General features: G+C 40.1%; 1 protein-coding gene across 4 annotated transcripts in view; it reads right to left on the reverse strand.

Annotated features, from left to right (window-relative positions):
* Positions 1–20,035, reverse strand: part of USP47 (ubiquitin specific peptidase 47) — a 52,124-nt gene extending 32,089 nt beyond the window's left edge. Inside the window, exons 1-4 of one of the 4 annotated variants that reach the window (XM_069016606.1) lie at positions 19,784–20,035; positions 4,767–4,826; positions 1,453–1,656; positions 479–592 (exon numbers count right to left, since the gene is read on the reverse strand). In XM_069016606.1, coding sequence (XP_068872707.1) covers positions 479–592; positions 1,453–1,656; positions 4,767–4,826; positions 19,784–19,822 — 417 coding nt within the window. In that variant the 5' untranslated portion in view covers positions 19,823–20,035. Of the gene's footprint in view, positions 1–478; positions 596–1,452; positions 1,657–4,766; positions 4,827–18,972; positions 18,992–19,783 lie in introns of those variants that run through there. The other 3 variants (XM_069016605.1, XM_069016607.1, XM_069016608.1) reach the window with 3 other exon arrangements.
* Positions 20,036–20,049: the final 14 nt, after the last annotated feature.

A 20,049-nucleotide genomic window follows, 5' to 3' on the forward strand; every position in this document is an offset into this window, starting at 1 on the left:
ATACACAGATACATTTATTTTTCTGTAAATGTAAATGTGGAAGCAGGTAGCTGCTGTTGATGCAGTGCTGCTGTTTCTGAGAATTCTGCCAGAAGGTCCTAAATTGCTTTCAAACACCCAGAGGAAAGGGATTGGATATATGATTAAATATGTATTGTTAAGACTTATCTCTGAATGTATCAACGATTAATTAATTATATATCTTAGAAAATTACTTGCAGCAAACATCACAAATATTTGACAAGCATGAAGAGAGTGACAGTAAATCATTACTAATGAAATTGGTCCCACTCAGAAGAAATGTAAATATAGACGTAAATATAGTCAAAGTCTGTTGAGAAAGTCCCCAGAGAAGCTTATTATGAAATACTCAGCCCAGTTTTATTTCATTTTCTGACCTTACACAAGCACTACAAAGAACACACACCTCTCCCCCCCAACACTATGGCTTATGTAGCTGAGTGAAGATTTTACTCACCGGCATTACATGAGGCTGCTCACCATCCTTGTCTATCAAATGCAGAAAGTTCTTCTTCCCTGGCTCAAAACCAGCATCAAGAATGGTTTTGTCACTGTTCTGATCTATTGGAGTCTGCTAAAGATGAGTAAAACGACAGAAACATCACTTTTTTATAACAGATCCATATGCAATTAACACATTCCATCCAAGTACATTGCTTGACGTGGTTGCTGACACAGTAAGACCACAAGAAAATAAATAATTATCCAGTAAACAAAACACACATCATTAGTACTGAAATAACTTGGGAACAGTTTAGGAAACATTACAGTATAATGCTTAGATGTTGGTTAATTTATTGAGGAGTCAGACACTGGTCTGTAAGTTTCTGGTGAACATCACATTACCCAGTGTCCTCTACAGCATACAGACACTTCTTTCTTTAGAAGAAAAAAACAGTTATTTTCAGCAGGCATAAACATGACCTGAAATAAACTGATTTCTATTTCTTAACAAATCTTATAAAATTTTCTAGGTGCATCTAAAGAAATCATATTAACTAAAACCAACACTGATTTACAATAAAGCATAGGAGGGATAACACATTTAAAGAGGTCTAAGAAACATGGGGAGTCACTACACCACACGATGCTGCTGCTGCTAAGAAAACATTTCTCAAACAAGACCACAGGAAACTGAGATTATTTATCATGGGTATTATTATTAAAAATACATACTGATAACAAAAACTAATATTACATCTGAATGATCCCATTAGTTTTTGTTTAATCATTAAACAGATCTATCATTAAAGAGCATACTTGGAGACTAAAATTCAGCCAAATCAACACAGTGGTGTCAGTCTGCTGTGGCACACCCACCACAAAATGTTACAGGAATGAAATGAGCACTGTGCAATACAGAGGAGGTTTTCAATTCTGAAGACTGAAGTGTTTGCTACCAAGAGGAAACAAAAAGCACTCCTGCCATACCGTGTCAGTGACATTATCTCCATTGCCCCACATCAAATCAAAAGATCCATTCACGTAGCCCACTTTGGAAGCCACGTCTTCAAAGAGCTGTTTAAGAGGGGTGGAAGCTGGCAGGTTCAAGGTAATGCGCTCATTCACTGTCTTGGAATTCGTGGTGTCCTGTATTATACACAGCACCCTGGGCTCCTCAGCAGCACTCTCTGCCTGGAATGACAGCAGACAACAATTCATGGGGAAAATTAAGAATGCTTTGGAATTTAATTGAAAAATCAAAATACAACTTCACCAGTAAAATGAAGTATACTTTTAAAACCTAAGGTTCCTAGGAACGGGACTTTATTTTTCAAAGTAAGCATTAGAAAATTAAGAACCTTCCAGTTTTGAAAAAGATAGAAAAACAAGCTCCATTTTTATAGAACAAGAAGGAATTTGTACAGGTGTGGGGACAGAGAAACTGCTCAGGTTCCACACAGAATTTCAGACAGCAAGCAGATAGAAGACTGCTTCAAAATCAGGAACAGACTTCCAAGTCATCACTTCCAGCTCATATTTTGCTTTGACACAATCATAAATCCTGCTGAGGCAGAATATACCTTTCATGACTTTCAGAAATGCAACCCAGAAAATTTGCAAGCTTCCAAGTAACCTTAGAAGCTGACCACTAAACAAGGTTTTATAATGAAGCCACCAACTTCCTACTAACTCCACCGCTGTCTGAGTTGCAGGAGATATTCTTTTGCCTGAACAAAGTAAGAAAATTAGCATTGACAAATGACTACTGGACAAAGTAAAAAGAGTTTAAACAGAAACTTCAATGTATCTAAAATCAGAACAATAATGATCTTGAATGAAAGTGGCAATGGAATAATAATAAAATTTTCTGGACCCAGGTAAGCCAAGAAAAATTTTTCCAATGCTGAAAACCCAGCAAAAGATCTAAACAAAATCAATTAATTATCTTGATTATCCAAAATTGTAGAACAGCAAGGAATAACTGATACTTAAATACACATCTCATAAGAAAGGATCAGGTAAGTAAAAGGAATTAGACCTCCAGGGACTCAGCCTTTTCAAGTTGTAACACACAGAAAGCATTAGTAATGCATTGTCAGAGTGCCCAAATCTCAGTCCATGGCTAACGGCCACAGCATCTAAAAAGGCAAAAAACCACATGCAGTGCTATCATGATTCTCAGTGGATAAGAACAATAAATGGCAATAATTACGTTCCTGCTAAAGCTCTCAGCCACATCACAAGCATCTTCTAGAGAATACAGAACTATGAAGAAGATCTGAACAACTTCAGAATCCCTTGTAATTCTACACAACCAGCCTCACAACACAGATGAGCACCACTAGAGTGGTATGGTCCCTTTTAAGAGCTCTTACACCACCAAACCCTCTGAAAAGGACCATGGACATTGCAGCTGATGCTGCATGCCTTTATTACACAGTATTCCAAGATCTGCTGGCAGTGTTCATGCAAGGATAGAATAAAATGTTAGCTGACTGCAGCATCTATTCCTATCATCATCACAAAAAAGTTGTTAGAGAAAGGCAAAAAAACCCACCCTCAACCCAATCTGTATGACGTTAGTTTGCTTTCGACTATGATTTTTCTTAAGACTTTGGAGTCCAGTTTCTTTAGGTTTATCAAATGTAATATCCTGCGTGGAAGCCTTCATTAACTGCATGCTCAAAAAGATTCAAGGCACTATTTGCAGCAATTCTGTAACACTTCATCTTCATACATTTCATCTTTATGGGAGAATTTTACATTTATCAACTACTTTCCAAGAAGACATGCAAAACTATTTTTGAAACATTAACCACACATTAAGAAGAAAACACAATTTGGAAGTCAAAGTAATTTTGACGTATTATATCCTCACTTTCATCTACAGCACCCACAGAGACGCACAGGGCTGTACTTAAGTAGACTAAAATTAAATTTCACCAGTGATTACTTCTCCTGGGCTCTTTCCTTGAAATTTCCCAGCACAGCATCTTTTTTTGTTGTTTTTATCTTTTTTTTTTTTCCTTTTTTGCTGAAGAAGCAATCTCCCTCTTTCACTGTGTGGTTAGGAAAGAGAAGGTAAAGCTTGTTCAGTGGTCTTCTTTCTTGATTTTTTTTTTTTTTAAGAAGATGAGCAGCAGCTAAGACCCAACAAACTTGTAAGATCAGCCTAGACTTACATGCAGGGCCCTCAGCAATGGTAAAGGCTTGCTCTGGGTGGAAGCCCACCCTCCTCTACAGAACAGCACAAGGAGGTTAAGGGGCATTTGCTACTATTCATGCAGATTCATCTTGGAAAATAGAAGTTAATTTGGATTTAGTTGTCCCCACACTGATTTTGCATTGATCCTATAACTTGATGGGCCACTGTGTATGATCATATCATGAGCAGTTCTCCACTGGAGACTTAATTCCTTGTGCTACTGCCCTTACATAACCACCTCTGTAACTGCCCTCCTCCCTGCAGGAGTTACCTATAAAGTCAACTCCTCCCACTCCCACTTTCCCTGCTGCCTTGGTGGTGAATCAGTTGCGACCTGCATTAGAGTTGCTACTGAAAATAATTAGACACACAGTATCTGAGGGATGGAAATAACACTAAGGGAACAAATTACAGAAGATTACAGAAGATTTGCTGGTTGGGTTGGTGGAAGTTGCACGTCACACAAATCCTCTCTTCCTTGTTCACAGATGTAATTCTGACAGACTGAACTGGTTTAACTCAGGGTTAGTATAGCAAAGGGTATTAAGACGTCATTCATTCACACTGCCACCCGCTTCAAGTTGTTAGCAGTAAATAGACAGAGCAAAAATAACCTCAGCCCAACTCTATGCATGGAGAGCATTCACACATACCAGCTGAACTAGGAGACAACAATGCAACACCTTGTTTTGAGATTTTACTACAAAAACAGTGTGAAAAGCAATACTGGCCAGAGATAGATCCCTCAACTATTCTGACAGGCTGTTATCAAACCAAGTCCACAACAGAAACACAAAAATTAACTTTAACCATTACATAATCTGATATATTTTGAGAGCAAAACATTTCCTCTTTTTTAATGCAGAGAGAGAGCCAAAGCCTCACACACCAGTGTAAAATCATATAAGCACATACTCCAATTTGAAGCTACCATTAAGACTGAATTTAATCGGACATCATCTTTGTATTCAAGAACATGCACAAAGAGTTTAATGTCAATAGCTCATGCTCATGTTAAAATAAACAGAAGCTACAGCATCATGCTGTTATGATGTTTCTTGGTTATCATTTTATAAAGTTGATTTCATCTGTCTACCTGTGAAAATTTCTTCTTCATTTCAGCAAAGATACTCTGTCTGCAACTCCAAAACATATCCTATAGTATATGAAAACAAAATTAACAAGTCATAATTGAAAGTTGTAAAATTATTTTTATTTTATATAGTCACCTTTACAGTATAAAAAATTATTATTACTGAGTTTGAAAACACCATTCACAGAATAACTTAAGAAAGAACAGTCCATTTTAATATTTAAATTATCATAGGAGCAGTGTTACAGCGTCAATTAAGTTTTAATACACAAACTACATTTCATAAAGAAGTGAATGGATAAGAAAATGTAAACAATAATTCAAGATAAAAATTCATACTAACACTTTCCTTGATTATCTTTAAAACATGCCACAGACATAAGTAAATGTTTTACCTCAAATGGTTCAAAGGTAGGATTAGCATACAACCCTGTAATTCAGTTTATTATTATAATATTTAAAAATTATGAAGCTGTCCAGTTTCATATGAAACTGTTCTTTCATGCCTGAATTATTTCCTGTAGGGAAGTTTTATTAATATGAGCCCATTTTGAAGTATGCAGCTGAAGGCAGCAAAGAGATGAAGTTACTGGCTTTATTCCTAACACTCTTAAAGTAAAGCCTGCCTTGGTATCGCTTACCTACCATCAAAAATTCAACAACAAATATTAACTGCACAAAATTGTTTTCTGACTAAACATCAAATTAACCAGTTTCTGAATCTCAAGTGGTGCACTGTGTGTTTTTCCAGAAAGGAAAAACAGGAAGTGGGAATGAAGATGCTCATATCACTGCTCTTTTCCAAATTTCTTCAACTGCGCCCTCAGTGAAGATTATAAAAACAAAAACCACTGACACGATCTTTACTGACGTGCCCTATTTGCCCCACCAAAGGACCTACAAAAATAGCCCAAATTAGACTACTGCATTTAACTTCTCAGCAGGATAACACATAAGGCAAGACTTTTTTCTTCACATACTGAGAACTGAAGATCCTGTTTGGAAGTTTTAATATGTCAAGACTGTGTCTAGCAGTTTCCTTTACATACCAGTTTATAATTTCAGATTTGAGAGAATTCAGATTTAAATCACACAATTCAAATCTTTTGCTGCTTACTGGTTTTACCTGCTCTCAATTGAAAGTCACATACATTTGTTCAAACGACCCAAAGGTTAATGAAGTCCCAGAACCACAAATCTGAAACTGCTGATTTGTAATATTATTGTTATCGAATACATTGCCCTGTGTCAAAAACTTAAATTAAGACTTAAAATTTTCCTCCTAATCAGGGACTCCAAAGAACCTTGACTTCAGCTTGAATTCCTTCTCTCCACAGACAGGCAAGCCAAGTCTGGTACACACAGGGGGATGTGTAATTCTGTAGTGTGCTATTTGACTTGGTGCACACAGTGGAGGCTGGAAGGAGAGGACAGACTCCAGGTATCACCTGCACACAACTATCTACAGGTTGCTTCTTTTATAAAAATGTTCTTGTGCTGGATTCTCAGCTCTTGTTTTTTCAGTTAAGGACTGCTAGAAGATTTTCAAGAGCTACTTCACTAAACAAATTCCACATAACAGATCAAACAAATCAGATTTACAAATGATACTGTTTATATGATGTTCAGAAACTTTAGAAGTAACAGAGAGCTTTCAGCTGCTCTGACAAGACAAATCACAAGCCACAGAATCATGAAACCATTTAGGTTAGAAAAGACCTCCTAGATCATCAAGTCCAACATTTAACTGATGATTACCATGTCAACCAGACCATGGCATTAAGTGCCACGTCCAGTTGTTTCCTGAACATCTCCAGGGGTGGGGACTCCACCACCTCCCTGAGCAGCCCCTTCCAATGATTAATAATCCTTTCTGTGAAGAAATTCCTCCTGATATCTAACCTGAACTTCTCCTGTTGCAGTTTCAGGCTGTATCCCCTTGTCCTGTTTCTTGTTTCCTGCAAGAAGAGGCTGATCCCCACCTGGCTACAGCCTCCTTTCAGGCAGTTGTGGAGAGGGATAAAGTATATGAAAACAAAATTAACAAGTCATAATTGAAAGTTGTAAAATTACTTTTATTTTATATAAAGTCACCTTTACAGTATAAAAAATTATTATTACTGAGTTTGAAAACACCGTTCACAGAATAACTTAAGAAAGAACAGTCCATTTTAATATTTAAATTATCATAGGAGCAGTGTTACAGTGCCAATTAAGTTGCAATACACAGCCTCCTTTTCTCCAGGCTAAACACCCCAAGCTCCCACAGCTGCTCCTCACAGGATGTGATGTACCCTCTAGACCCTCCCAGATCCATTGCCCTTCTCTGGACACGCTCCAGCCTCTCAATGCCCTTCCTGAACTGAGGGGCTCAGAACCGGACACAGCACTCGAGGTGTGGCCTCACCAGTGCCCAGTAGAGGGGGACAGTCACTGCCCTGCTCCTGCTGGCCACACTATTCCTGATCCAGACCAGGACGTCATGGGCCTTCTTGGCAACTTTCAGATGCTGTCAGTCAGCACCCCCAGGTCCTTTTCCACTGGACAGCTTCCCAGCCACTGGTCCCAAAGCCTGTAGCAATACATGGGGTTGTTGTGACCCAAGTGCAGGATACAGCACCTGGCCTTGTTGAAATCACACGGATGTGTCCATCTCTGAAATGCAGCATTCTCTACTTGTCAATTAAAGCACTCACTACAACACTGAAAAAACTTTATAATAACCACTAGTGCAATTCTGCACTTTACAAAAATCTTCTCTCAGCTTGGAAATGTCTTTAAAGTACAATTACGAGACCAAAGGTCATTCTATAAAGTTGCTTAATTTTACCCTGATAAAAGTTATTCTGGAATGCACCAAGCCGATTATTTATTACACCTCACAAAATCAATAAGCATATTAACTACACAGTTCAAAGATTTCAAATTAACATACACACTGTATTCACAAGGAAATGCAAAAATACCTTACTGCCTTTTCCTCAGAAGAAATAAGAGCAACTACTCAGCTAGCAAGCAATCTATCAAGTACTTGGGAGAAGTCCTGAAAGCTCCATGCTGCTACTTTGCCAAAGTGTGACATAGTACACCAGTGGCTTAGGAAAACAAGTTGCAGATCCCCAACTGCATCAGCACCTAAAAGGCAAATGCAGACTGCTACTTAAGGCTACAATTAACAGAATCATCCTACGATTATTTTAGCACAGAAGTTTTCTCAGGCTAATATTTTGGTCAACAGTTGAAATTGTAATTTCAACTGTTAACTGTAATTTAAAAACATATTGCAAACACTGACACTTTCAGCCTAAGTCACTCCATCTTGCTGAGGGTGGGAATCCAGAAGGATGGAGAGCACCCTTGGCAAGTTTGCTGATGACAGTAAGCTGTGTGGTGGTGTCAGCATGCTGGACGGAAGAGATGCCATCCTCAGGGACACTGACAGCTTGAGAGGTGGGGCTGTGTGACCTCCATGAAGTTCAACAAAGCAAAGTGCAAGGTTCTACACCTGAGTTGGAACAATGCCAAACACCTACAGGCTGGGCAGGAAAGTGACTGAGAGCAGGCCTGAGGAGAAGGACTTGGGGGTAATGGTTGACGAAAAACTTAACGTGAGCCCACAGCGTGAGCTGGCAGCCCAGAAAGCCAAATGTATCCTGGGCTGCATCAAGCAGAGTGTGACCAGCAGGTCAGGGGCAGGGATTCTGCTCCTCTACTCTGCCCTTGTGAGTCCCCACCCCAAGTGCTGGGTACATTTCTGGTACCCACAGCACAAGGAGGACATGGAACTGCTGGAGCAAGTCCAGAGCAGGCACATGAAGCTGATAGGGGGACTGGGGTACCTGCCCTACAAAGACAGGCTGACAGAGTTGGGGCTGTTCAGCCCAGAGAAGAGAAGCCTCATAGCAGCAGAGACCTCATAGCAGCAGTATCTGAAGGGCCTACAAGGAAGCCAGAGAGCAACTGCTCATCAGGAACTGTAGTGATAAGACAAGGAGTAATGGGTTCACACTGAAAGGGAAAACTTAGGTTAGACATATGGAAGAAATTCTTTATCGTGAGGGTGCTGAAGCAGTGGCACATGTTGCCCAGGGAAGTTGTGGAATGCCCATCCCTGGAAGCATTCACAGCCAGGCTGCATGGGGCTCCGAGCAATGTGACCTAGCGGAAGGTGTCCCTGCCCACGGCAGGGGGGTGGAACTAGATGATCTTTAAGGTCCCTTCCAACCCAAACCATCCTATGACATTTTCCATTTCTAGAAAGGTGATGATGTTAAACCTGCATGTAGAAGATTTCTGACTAGTAGAGCAGACTTGCCAAAGACTCTTTACAATACAAACATGCAATCAACACACAGGTCTGACCTGGGTGGACATTCTAGAGAGCTGTGTTACACAAGCATTTACCCCTCATGTACCTTTCTAGAAATTATTTCATCTTTCTTCCATTAAAGATCAGCACCTGCAAGTTGCAGAGCACAAAGCATGTTGTTGCACTGAAGCAATTCAAGCTGTATTTCTGTACATACCAACAAAGGCAGCATTGTTATTAGTGCCATCTGCAAGACAGACATTTGCTTTGACCATATAGGTTCTGAATTTGTTGAAAGTACAGGAACAAAAAAAGTAGAGTGTTACTAGATCTGTCACAACAATATTCAAATGTAGAACTGCAGTGGTTTTAACACTGAATTTAGATGTGGCTTGCTATTTTTCAGCCTTGAATCACTGAGTTAATTAAAATTCTATAGCAGCAATTCACTATTTTAACTCCTGCTTAATTTTTATAAAATTATTTTCAGAGATTGAAAGTGAAACCTAAAGCTAAGGTCAAACTTCATACAGATTCTATATATATTTATATATACAGATACAATATTTCCAAATTCCAATATTTCCAACAGTTAAAAATAGACGGTAAGTAAATCACAAGTTTCAGGTCAAGAGTTGAACCAACAGCTGTGTGAAATTTGACTGCCAAGTAAAGTTAACAGCCTATTGAGACTTAAAAGGATCACCACTAGAGAAGATTCTACATGTCCACACCCTGTAAATAATTCTCACCAATCACTGCAATACAGAAGAAAGACAAGGAGATCAGTAGCAAGCAGCAACGGCAGACATCAAGCTTATATTCACAGAATTACTTGGATCATTAAGCCTAAGACACCAATTCTCAAATCTAATGTAGCTTCAGCAACTTAAGACTCCCATATGAAGTGCCCACAAGTGACTACTGCCTATCATGTCACTGCTGGGCAAACTTTGGGATGCACATTCTAGGTCTGTGTAACTGACTGGATGCATGTTTCCAGCAATTACAAGGATAAGTGAAATCTGGGAGCTTCAATGACACAAAAGTGGTCCGCATCTGTACCTTTCACTTCTAAAACACAATCACATAGAAACATTCAGACATTAACATCAGTTCAACTGAACAGAAGCCTATTTCAACTTTCTCTCTCAGGAATGACAAATCAGCTCCTTGAGAAGCCACAACCATAATTTAGGAATTCTTTCACCTATTCCAAGAGGTCCAATCCATTAACCACCACACTGGATACATGTTGACAGCACTGCTTTCTGCAGAAAATGTGAAGACCAGAGATCTTTCCAATGGACAGCAAATAAGGGGAGAACAGCCAGTGAGCACTGGGATACCACTTCCACCCGTTCCCACCATTTCCCCTCTTTTTACCCTGTGATTTTTAACCACGGACTCCAGAGAGTCCTTATAACCCATGACCCCCTCCTACCCTCACCAGAGCTTCTCGTGCTCCATGTTTTTTTAAAGCCCAACAAAGCCCTTTTTAGAGGCAAACTTCCCTGGTACAGCCAGGTGAGCAGGGTCACTCCCCAGGAAGTAAACACAGGGTGATTACAGGGTGATTCAGAATGAGGGAAGCATTGAGCAGGTGGTCTCAGACTAACATTTGGCTTTATTTTAGAGGAAAGAAACAACTTCTTTTTAAAATACAGTTTACTAAACTAATCCTGTCAGAGCACTTAGGTGTTACCCAACACAGGTGCTTTGCTGCAGCCTAGTCTGAGTTAATTAACAGAACAGTAAACTTAGAATCCTGTTACAAATGCCTGAACCAAAACACACTTACAAAGATGTATTTTATAGCACACTTGTAGCAAACTGAATACACTTTTTTTTAAACACAGATCCCAGGAGGTCTTAAACAGAGTAATTTTCAGCTGTTAACTTGATATATCTTGTGTTGGAATGTTTCCCAAAGCAAAAAAAATTCTTAACAACTTTTAGACACAATCATTTAATTTTAAATCTGACTGACTTTAAAGTATCAGGTTTTTGAGTACCTCAATAACATACTTTATCCCCACCCTTCAAATTCTTCATTATACCTGAGACTTCAGGCAAAATCCAACAACGTTTTAAAGCCAGTGAAACTAGAGTTCTTCTGTCCCTTCACAAGTAAGGAAGAAAATTGCTTCATAACAAGCATAAAATACCATCAAAATTCAGGAATAGATATCCTGACTCTGATCATTTTCCTAATTATTGAACCTTTGCCCCCTCCCTGGTTTGTTGGGGGGTTTTCAGGAGAGTTAACAGTACCAGCAGAGGAGTAGTAGGAGTATTTTAAATGCATGTATTATACGTAGTAGTGCTTACATCACTAAATACCAACACCACCTGGACATAACTGCAACTTTCTGTGGTATCCTAAGAGACTGAAATGAGACCCTCCATCCTTAGGTAGGGTATGAGTCTGTAAATGGCAGTGCTGCTCACAGGACAAGAGGAGGAACTCCCCCTTCTATTCTGAAAGGCCTAGAAGAGCAAAAAGTGTCACTGCTGTGGCAATGCCACTGCTTCCACCCTCATGCCACTCTCCCTGTGCTTGACAGCTGCTATAGGTACAGGATAACTGCTGCAGATCCCAAAAGGCAGGTGGGCCATACTGACAGCCATGGCCCTGCCCAAGTGAACCCTACAAATGCTTTCCTACAGGGGATAACCCGATTCAGAGAGGAGGTACAAAATCAGTCCAGCAGCAGAGCCCCTGTGATCTTGTTCTCTTCAGAAAATGCGGTGTTTGTTTTACTCTCTTCTCTGCCTCGTGTAGATTATTCTTATTTTCAAAGGCACGTTCTCAGAAATGCTTCCTTAGTAACAAAATTTAGTTAAAAAGAATTCAAAGTGCCACCTCACTGAACCAGCTGCATGCCAGCTGTCAACTGTCACTCCTAGAAAATGCATAGGGACAAATTATTTTTATAATACATATACACTTCAAAGTCTAATACTTCTAGCTTTCTAAATGTGTCCAAAAATAATCCTATGCCTCAGAAATAAAGAGTGTGTTATGAGGCTAGTGTTTACCTTTGAGAGTTTGTTCCTACTGTTGTGAATTACTGGGTCATTTGTAAAAAACACAAAAGAATAGGAAAGGCAAGAAAAGCTGGGGTGGGGCCAGAAATAAGTTCAAGCCTGGAAGTTGTTCCAAAGACTACAGAAAAAGATATAGTGTGAGGGGATACATGTCTGGGGAGAGCTGAACTAGAGACCAAAATATCCACTTTTCAGTTTTACAGAAGGCATTTTTCTTATTTTAAGAGACTTTAAATATGTCTTACTAAGGACATCCTGAAGAACCAGTCTTCTTACACTTATCTCCTCATGGCCTTTTAAATATGGTAAATTAAGGTGATTCAAGATTAATTACTTCCCTTAAAAAAGTCAAACAAAGCAGCCATCAATAACAAAAGAGTGCAAATATTTCCTGGTCATGCCTGCAGATCACACAAGAACTCTAACGAAGTTTCCTTAAGGGGTAACAAAGACTAGTTTAAAAATCTATAGTTTTCTCTTAACCACTGGACATCTTGAGTATTTCACTCTCTTATTCTTAAAGGTTATAATTTCAGCTGATCCTATTTCCTTTCCTCCTCTGACCCAAAGTTGTTGAACTTGCAAAAGGTTTTGTAACTACGCTAATTGTGAGAATTAAATGTCAATGAAGCTCTCTACATTCGCAAACTGTCTGCCAGACTCTCTACACTCATTACAGTATAACCTTCACATTCAGATCTGAAACAGCCTCATCTTTATACATCTTTCCCTGCTTGTAATTTCTCTCTACCTTCCTAATCAGCATGCTCCTTGTTTTTCCTTCAAAAAAACCCCCAAAAAAGCTGAAAAAGGGGGATCTGAGAACACCACGAGACACTTCCTACACTTTCATACGTTAATCAATACTTGCAACATTTGTTTCCTATGGAGAATCACAGGAGTAGTGGATGGACCTGCCCTCCATTTCTTCAAGTATGAATTTTAGGGTAACATTTTCCTATGCTGCTCCTATTCTGAAGAACTTTCTGCTGGATTGAATTACAAATACAACATTAGCATAAAAACAAATTAAGAGTCTGAGCAAAACCAGTACTCAGAAGAGTTTTCTCTTCAGGGACAATTTCGAAATGAAGGTTTGCTTCCCTACGAAATCACCAACAGACATGTATGCTAAAAAATTAAAATCCTGTACAGTTTAGACATTAAAACATGACTACAGGCGTAGTTTTTAGTTCTTTAACAACTTTCAAATTTTAAGCTGTCCAGCTGCTGCTGGGGAAGGAAAAATGAAGCTGAATAGCGAGGCATGTTAGCAGGGATTCTTTGTGCAGCTCTCCAGCAATTCTGCATAGAATGAAGGGTACAGCTCAGAATGCAAGCACCTGGGCATAAACTCTGCCTGCTGCCACTGCCACAAAGGGGAGAACACGGAACTCTGGAGCAATGTCTCCACGGAAGGAATAAGGATGACAATGAGTATGTGAGAAAGGATCTAGACAATTTTTCCATATATGAACTGATGAAAGCATTTTATTTACAAACACCAGGTACTACTTAAGAGTTTCTGTATCTGCTATTTTTTCTTTTCCTTCACTGTTACTGGTCTCAACCCAATACCTACACAAATCAGTGAGCATGGCTGCCTTCCATTCCTTTAGCTCCTGTAGTATGCTGCCAAACTTCCTCAGAAAATGCTATCTACATGTTCAGACATTATTTACTGTGAAAACTTTCACACTATATCAAATATATTTCTCATACAGCTTCAAAACTAGAGCATTCACCAATCCTCAGGAATTCAAGCACACTTGCTCATGTTACTGAGGCAGCTTTCATCACGTGCTTATTGAGAAGCTACACCTGAACTGCAGCAGGATAACCAGCTCTAAGCTATTCACAGAAATGCCAATCTAAAAATAATCTGTTGCCATTTTTCAGAAGCACCTAAAGCATCCTTGTGATCACAATCTCAACAATTATATTGAATCAAGTGATCTGTACCAATTTCACCCCTTAGTATTTTTAGAACATGCACAACATCCTTTTTAGAAATTATTTCATCTGCCAATGCTGTGCAAGAGCATTTGCTCACTGCAAGCTGACTACATGCCAAACATTGCAAAAACCAAAGAAAATAAAAAACCTGGCATTTCATAGTGCCTGAAACTGTGGTCAAGTTCATTGTTATTTTATCAGAACTTCACAAAAAAATTCTGTGACTTACTAGTATTCACAATTATCAGTTCTTCAGTAACTAGTGGCATTCTTTTAAGAATATTTCAAGACAAGAAATGGAACAAAACCAAAAAACAAAATGCTAAATAGGCAGCTCACCCAAAGGTATACCACATTAAATCTCAAAGGGCAAATTGTAAAGTAGCAGCTTTCAGTGTTCACAAAGGAATGAAAAACTTCTTCAAACTGAATAAAAAGGCTGAATATGTACATCAATCACTCCATTTTCTTCAGACATAACTTTCACCCTTATTTTCTTACATAAAACCTAACATATTTTCAAACACAACAAAAAGAGTGAAGCTGTGACTGGATATATGAACATTTGTATATAATATAGTGTATTACAGTACCAACTGTAATCACAGGAGGGGAAAGGTTTAAAATAATACCCCGCTCCACTCCCATTCAATTCTGACAAGACTAAAACATGCAATTCAAAGGTAATACAAATTCAAGGTACCGGTTTATTTCAGTAAATCACCACAAGTTTTTATGTTATATTGATATCGATACATTCTATCAGCAAAAAGAGGCTGCACAATAATAATTTTCATCAGTATTTGTGTTTGTACAACTAATATTTTAAAACTATGATGCAAGGCTGCATTGGTTATAACCACAATCAGTTTTTAAAAGAACAGAAAATAGTATTTGTGGACTTTATTTCATAATGGCAACAAACAAAGCACTGAAAACTTTTTTGTTGTATACTGATACTCTGAGCTCAAAAGAGTGCAGAATGTAACATTGACAAATCTCTGTATTTAAAAAGTATTCTCTGCCTCGTGGTAACTGCTTCACAGTTTACGAAAAAGTTCATTACTAGTCTGAGAAAAGTGTGTGTAGCTGCACAAAAAAAAATAATCAAGGATTATACTTTTACTACTGATGCTTTTGATTCCGAAATGTTAATCACCAGTGACGCACAAAACAGTAGAGAAAATGGCATTTATTGTTTGTGGTGATGTTCAAGATGTATTACTGCAGGGAAAAAGAAAAAGAGCATTTCGTTATTTGGGTGTCAGATTATTCTACTGAGTAGTAACTTCAGCAAGCAGCACTTACAGCGTGAGGCTCCAGTACCAAGTGCTGCCCATCAGGCAGCTGGTACCTCTCAGGCAAAAACATTTCATCAGGTGATCTGGAGGTGCTGATAGCTCCTTATCCTGATCATCTTTCTACGCTGCAGATTAAATACCCAGATGATAGCAAGGGAAAGTAAATGGGGACTGGAAAGCCCAATGGCTGGAAAAATGCAGGGAAAGCTCTTGAATTCTACTCCTAAGCCTTATTCACCAAACTCAGTAACTATGTGAACATCATTCAGAAAGTGTCTGTCTGCAAGGAACAAATTACTTGGTAGAATTCCCTGTGGATTTTTTGTTTGTTTCCTAAATTTGATTTCCAAAATACTCTCTCTGTCAATGAATTAGTCAGTTTCTCTAGTTGTCACAATCATACCTTTATGTTTTCTAATGGAGCACATGAGAAGGAAAGCAGGAAAAACTGATAAATTATGCAAGCTGTAACCACTTGTAGAATCTTTTAATACATGGGAAGGAAAAAACAAGGATGTCATCAACATTGAAAAGAACAGCATCCCTTTACTTAACAGAATTGCAAAATATCTTAATCAGATTCCCACTCTTCTAATGAGGAAGTCAGAATGATATCCATCAAGAGACACATTTGATTTGTTCAGTGCAGAAGATTAAAATGGATTCATTAGTGTAGGGATGAAAAGACTCACATTAGTGAGCTGAGAGGGAACTCACACCGCCTTGCTTGACTTAATAGCAGCAAGTACAAAGTATATATGTATATATATATTTATTCTGACAGGTGTACTTTGGATAGTTCATGCTGAAACATGTTGAGAAAGGATCTGCACAGTATTTACTTGATCAGTAGCACAAACACTTCAAAAACCTCAGAGCAGAACATACTTCTCATATTCTGACCAATACTCACTAAGTTCTGATACATCTTGATTTTCAAGATAAGTCTTGGTAAAGTTCACTTATATTACCAGTAAACACACACCAGCATCTCCCTCATCAACTGTGTTGAAAAGAATATTTTATTATTTTCTGTTTGAGGTAGATTTTCCCAAAATAAGTTTTAAGTCAACTTTTCCTGTAAGAAAAACTGAAAGTCATAAAAGTGTTTTCCCTTCTGATAGCATAATTTTCTTCTAATTTCCATAATTATCTTGCTCATACTATTCACTCTCCCTTCCCAGGGTTACTGCTTTACTAGACTAATGAGGTAAAAATCTACACCTACTAATACATCAATTTTTAAAGAATATGCTCAAATTTTGCTACCAGGATGCAGCAATGAACTCTATTTTACTCAATGCCTTCTGTTTAATGGATAGAAAAGAAAACTAAATTGAATCTTCTCATCTTTTAGATGAAGAAAGCAAAGTAATTGAGGATTGGAAGGAAAAGAAACAGGGACCAGTACACACTGAGCCCCAGATCCAGTGAACAGGGTTTCTCACTGCCCCCCCATAAGGAATTATTGGTTACACTCTTACAGGAACAGTTGGGAAAGCATTAGGCAGCAGTAGGGATGCAAGAATGAACTTAGTAAATGCCTGAATAGCCCAGGCAAAAATCTTTATGCAAAACGAAATCCCGACACCGGTTTATTAGAAACTGCTTTAATACATCGTTTCTAAAGGAAAAAGAACTTTATCCTGAAGTTATGAGCAAGAGAAAATAACAAGGCACTGATTACCTGGACTTCAGAAATGCAGCTGAAGCTATGGAATGAACAAAAGAAAACTTTTCACAAGAGACTAATAAAAGATATTTCAAGTGCAGCAGCGAAACTTTGTATCCACTTTATATCCATGAAAATTCCTTAAACCAAAAAAATCCAAGCAAATCTACTTTGAAAACAGCAATCTGAGCTCCTCTTAGCATATACAAAAATATGGAGACAAACACAAACTGAAGACTCATAATCAACTTAATACCCATCTTTCCACTCCAGCACACACAGGCTGGTAGTGTTATAGACACCTCCTACCACTTATCTACCAAGGCATCATGTAACTTGTAGACAAGAACCAAAATCCTTTTCCCATCCACTCCTTTGGATGATTAGTCATTCCCTAAACCAGCCTAAAGCAAACAACATTACATTTCTTCTTGTTCTTTTACACTGGAATGCCAAGGAAAATCTGGTTGCACAGTCATGTTAGCAGATACTGGTTCACAGCCCAGGTTAAATCTCGGAAGCAGCACCAGACAGTGAGCTGTACAAGTGATACCACCCAGCCCACCGGGAAGGGCCAAAACCCATGAACTGTGATCCTTTATCCATCCCTAAAGGGCAGAGCTGAAACTCCAAACGATCTGCTTTGCCTCCAACTGCTGTTAGGGGGATAATAGGAATATTTAGGAGCAGGCTGTTGAGAACTCAGAGACCTGGAGAATTCTGTTTACCCATAACTCAGTGCTCTCTGCAATGGGACTATTAATGAATCTCAAAAGGACTTAATGAGAATGCTGCAGTGTAACATTCATTAAAACTCCCTATCACTAAAATAAAAATGAGGATATACTGAAAAACACTGGAAAAGTTGAAGATAAACTTCTATTATAACACACACATACATCTATATATATATATAACCAGATGGGCTTAACACAAATAGTTCATCTGTTTTCTTTCTCAATTTGATTTCACTAATGTTCTGTTCAGTTTCATTTACTTTAAAAATGCATAGAGACACAATAAAGAACCTGAAAAAACTTGCTGAGGAAAAGCAACTCCTGCTAGCATTATCAATGTACAAAGTTTATAGATTTCACACTGTTTGTTTAAGATATCCATATCTATAATCACATATATTCATCTTCCTTTGCCCATACTTCCCCCCCCTACAGATGAAAGTGCATTCAAAATCCCCATCCAATGAGTCAGTTAAAAATACACATCTGAATCATAAGTATATTCTGAATACAACTCTAAAGCCAAGGGGGATACTATTAATACATATAACTAAAATCACAGCCTTGGCTAGCTGCTTTTATTAACCACCTTGTCTACTCCACTTAACCACAGCTACTGCCACAATGTTTCTCCTGCCACTCTCCCTTATCTATATGTTGCTTTGGTTTTAAAATGAAATATTTAAGTATATCGGCTACTCAATCTTCCGTCTCTGATTTTATATTTTTGAAGATTTTGGTACAAAGCTGATATTTAAGCATACTAGCTACTACACTCCACCTCTTTTTTAAAGTTTCTGGAGATTTCAGTTTCCTGTAAAAAGACTAAATGTAGTCCTTTAAACCTTAGTATTTTAAGAAAGGAAAGAAGAGGTAAAGTTACCGTGGTCCTACATATATCCTGTGCTTATACGTACAACTGCCTGCACAAAAAATTGTTTCTAATATTCAGTGTCGTTATTTGCTTTCAAGATCTACTCAAGAATACCATTTAAGGATCAGCATCTCATTTCGCTAAGCTCCACAAAAATGAAGCCCTTGCCTGACAAAGCTTCCCTTAAGAATACGCGACGGAACAGGTAAACGTAACAAACACTGACGTTTGACGAAAAACAACGGGAAGGGTCTGAGTAATTTATCAGAACAAAACTAGCAGAAAAGTTGGCAAAATATGCAAGTGTACCTGCTCAGGAAACAAAGTTTCTGCTGATACTATTCTATCAGTAGCTGTTTCCAAACATTTCACGCCATCACTCGAACTCCTTCCCCTGCACAGTATCGCTCCAAGTTGACACGTGTCATTCGCCTATCGCTGCAGGACAGAGGCTTCGCCTTCCTCTTTCACTCGGGCACTTATCTCTAGCCTATGGCCAAAAACAAACCTTCCCCCTTCTCACTACAGCAGGGGAGAGATGAGGGGCCCAGAATAAAGGAAACAACCCGCTGCTCAACCCGTTCCCTCCGGCACCCACCGCGAGCACTGCCGCCCGTTCTGCGGCGCTCCGGGAGGCGCAGAGCCGCCCCGCACCCGGCCCCGGCCGCTGCCCCCTGGCCGAGACCCGCCTGGCCGCCGGGGCCGGCTGCCTAATCTGCCCCTCGCCCGCAGTCCCCGCTGGCCAGCAGGAGCGGCCGCGCTGCCTCCAGCCCCGTGACACCAGAGCGGCCCGGCCCGGCCCTGCCGCCGCGCAGGCCGGCTCCCCGCATGCCGCGGCACGGACAGGTGCAGCCTTCGGGCAGCCCGGGGCCCTGCGCAGCCCGGGCTCGGCCCCGGCCTCCTCCTCCTCCCCCGGCCAGCCCCTTCCCCCGCGCACCACCATCACCCCCAGCCCCGCACAAAGACGGGCCCCCGCCCGCCGGGCCGCGCAGGAAGGGAGCAGAGCCGAGCCAGGCCAGGCCGGGCCGGGCCGGGCCTCCTCCCCCCCCTCCTCGGTCGGCGCCGGCGCCCCGGGCCTCCCGCCCGCCGCGAGGGCCGCCGCCTCCGCCTCCCGCCTCACCTCTTTGGGGACGAGCTGGTTCTCCTCGCTGGGCACCATGGCCGGTGGCGCGGCGCGGAGCCCGCAGCAGGCTGAACCGAGAGCCGTCGTCAGCAGCAGTGGAAGGCGGGGGGACGCCCGCGGCTCATCCTCCCCCTTCTTCTTTTCCTCCTCCTCCTCCTTCTCCTCCTCTTCTTCTTCGTCCTCCTCCTCTTCCTCCTCTTCCACCTCCTCCGCTCCCGCGGGCAGCGCCGCGGCCCCGCCCCGCCGCCAATCCATGGCAAAAT

This window comes from Aphelocoma coerulescens, chromosome 5, assembly GCF_041296385.1.
Source record: "Aphelocoma coerulescens isolate FSJ_1873_10779 chromosome 5, UR_Acoe_1.0, whole genome shotgun sequence".
NCBI classification, from domain to species: Eukaryota; Metazoa; Chordata; class Aves; order Passeriformes; family Corvidae; genus Aphelocoma; species Aphelocoma coerulescens.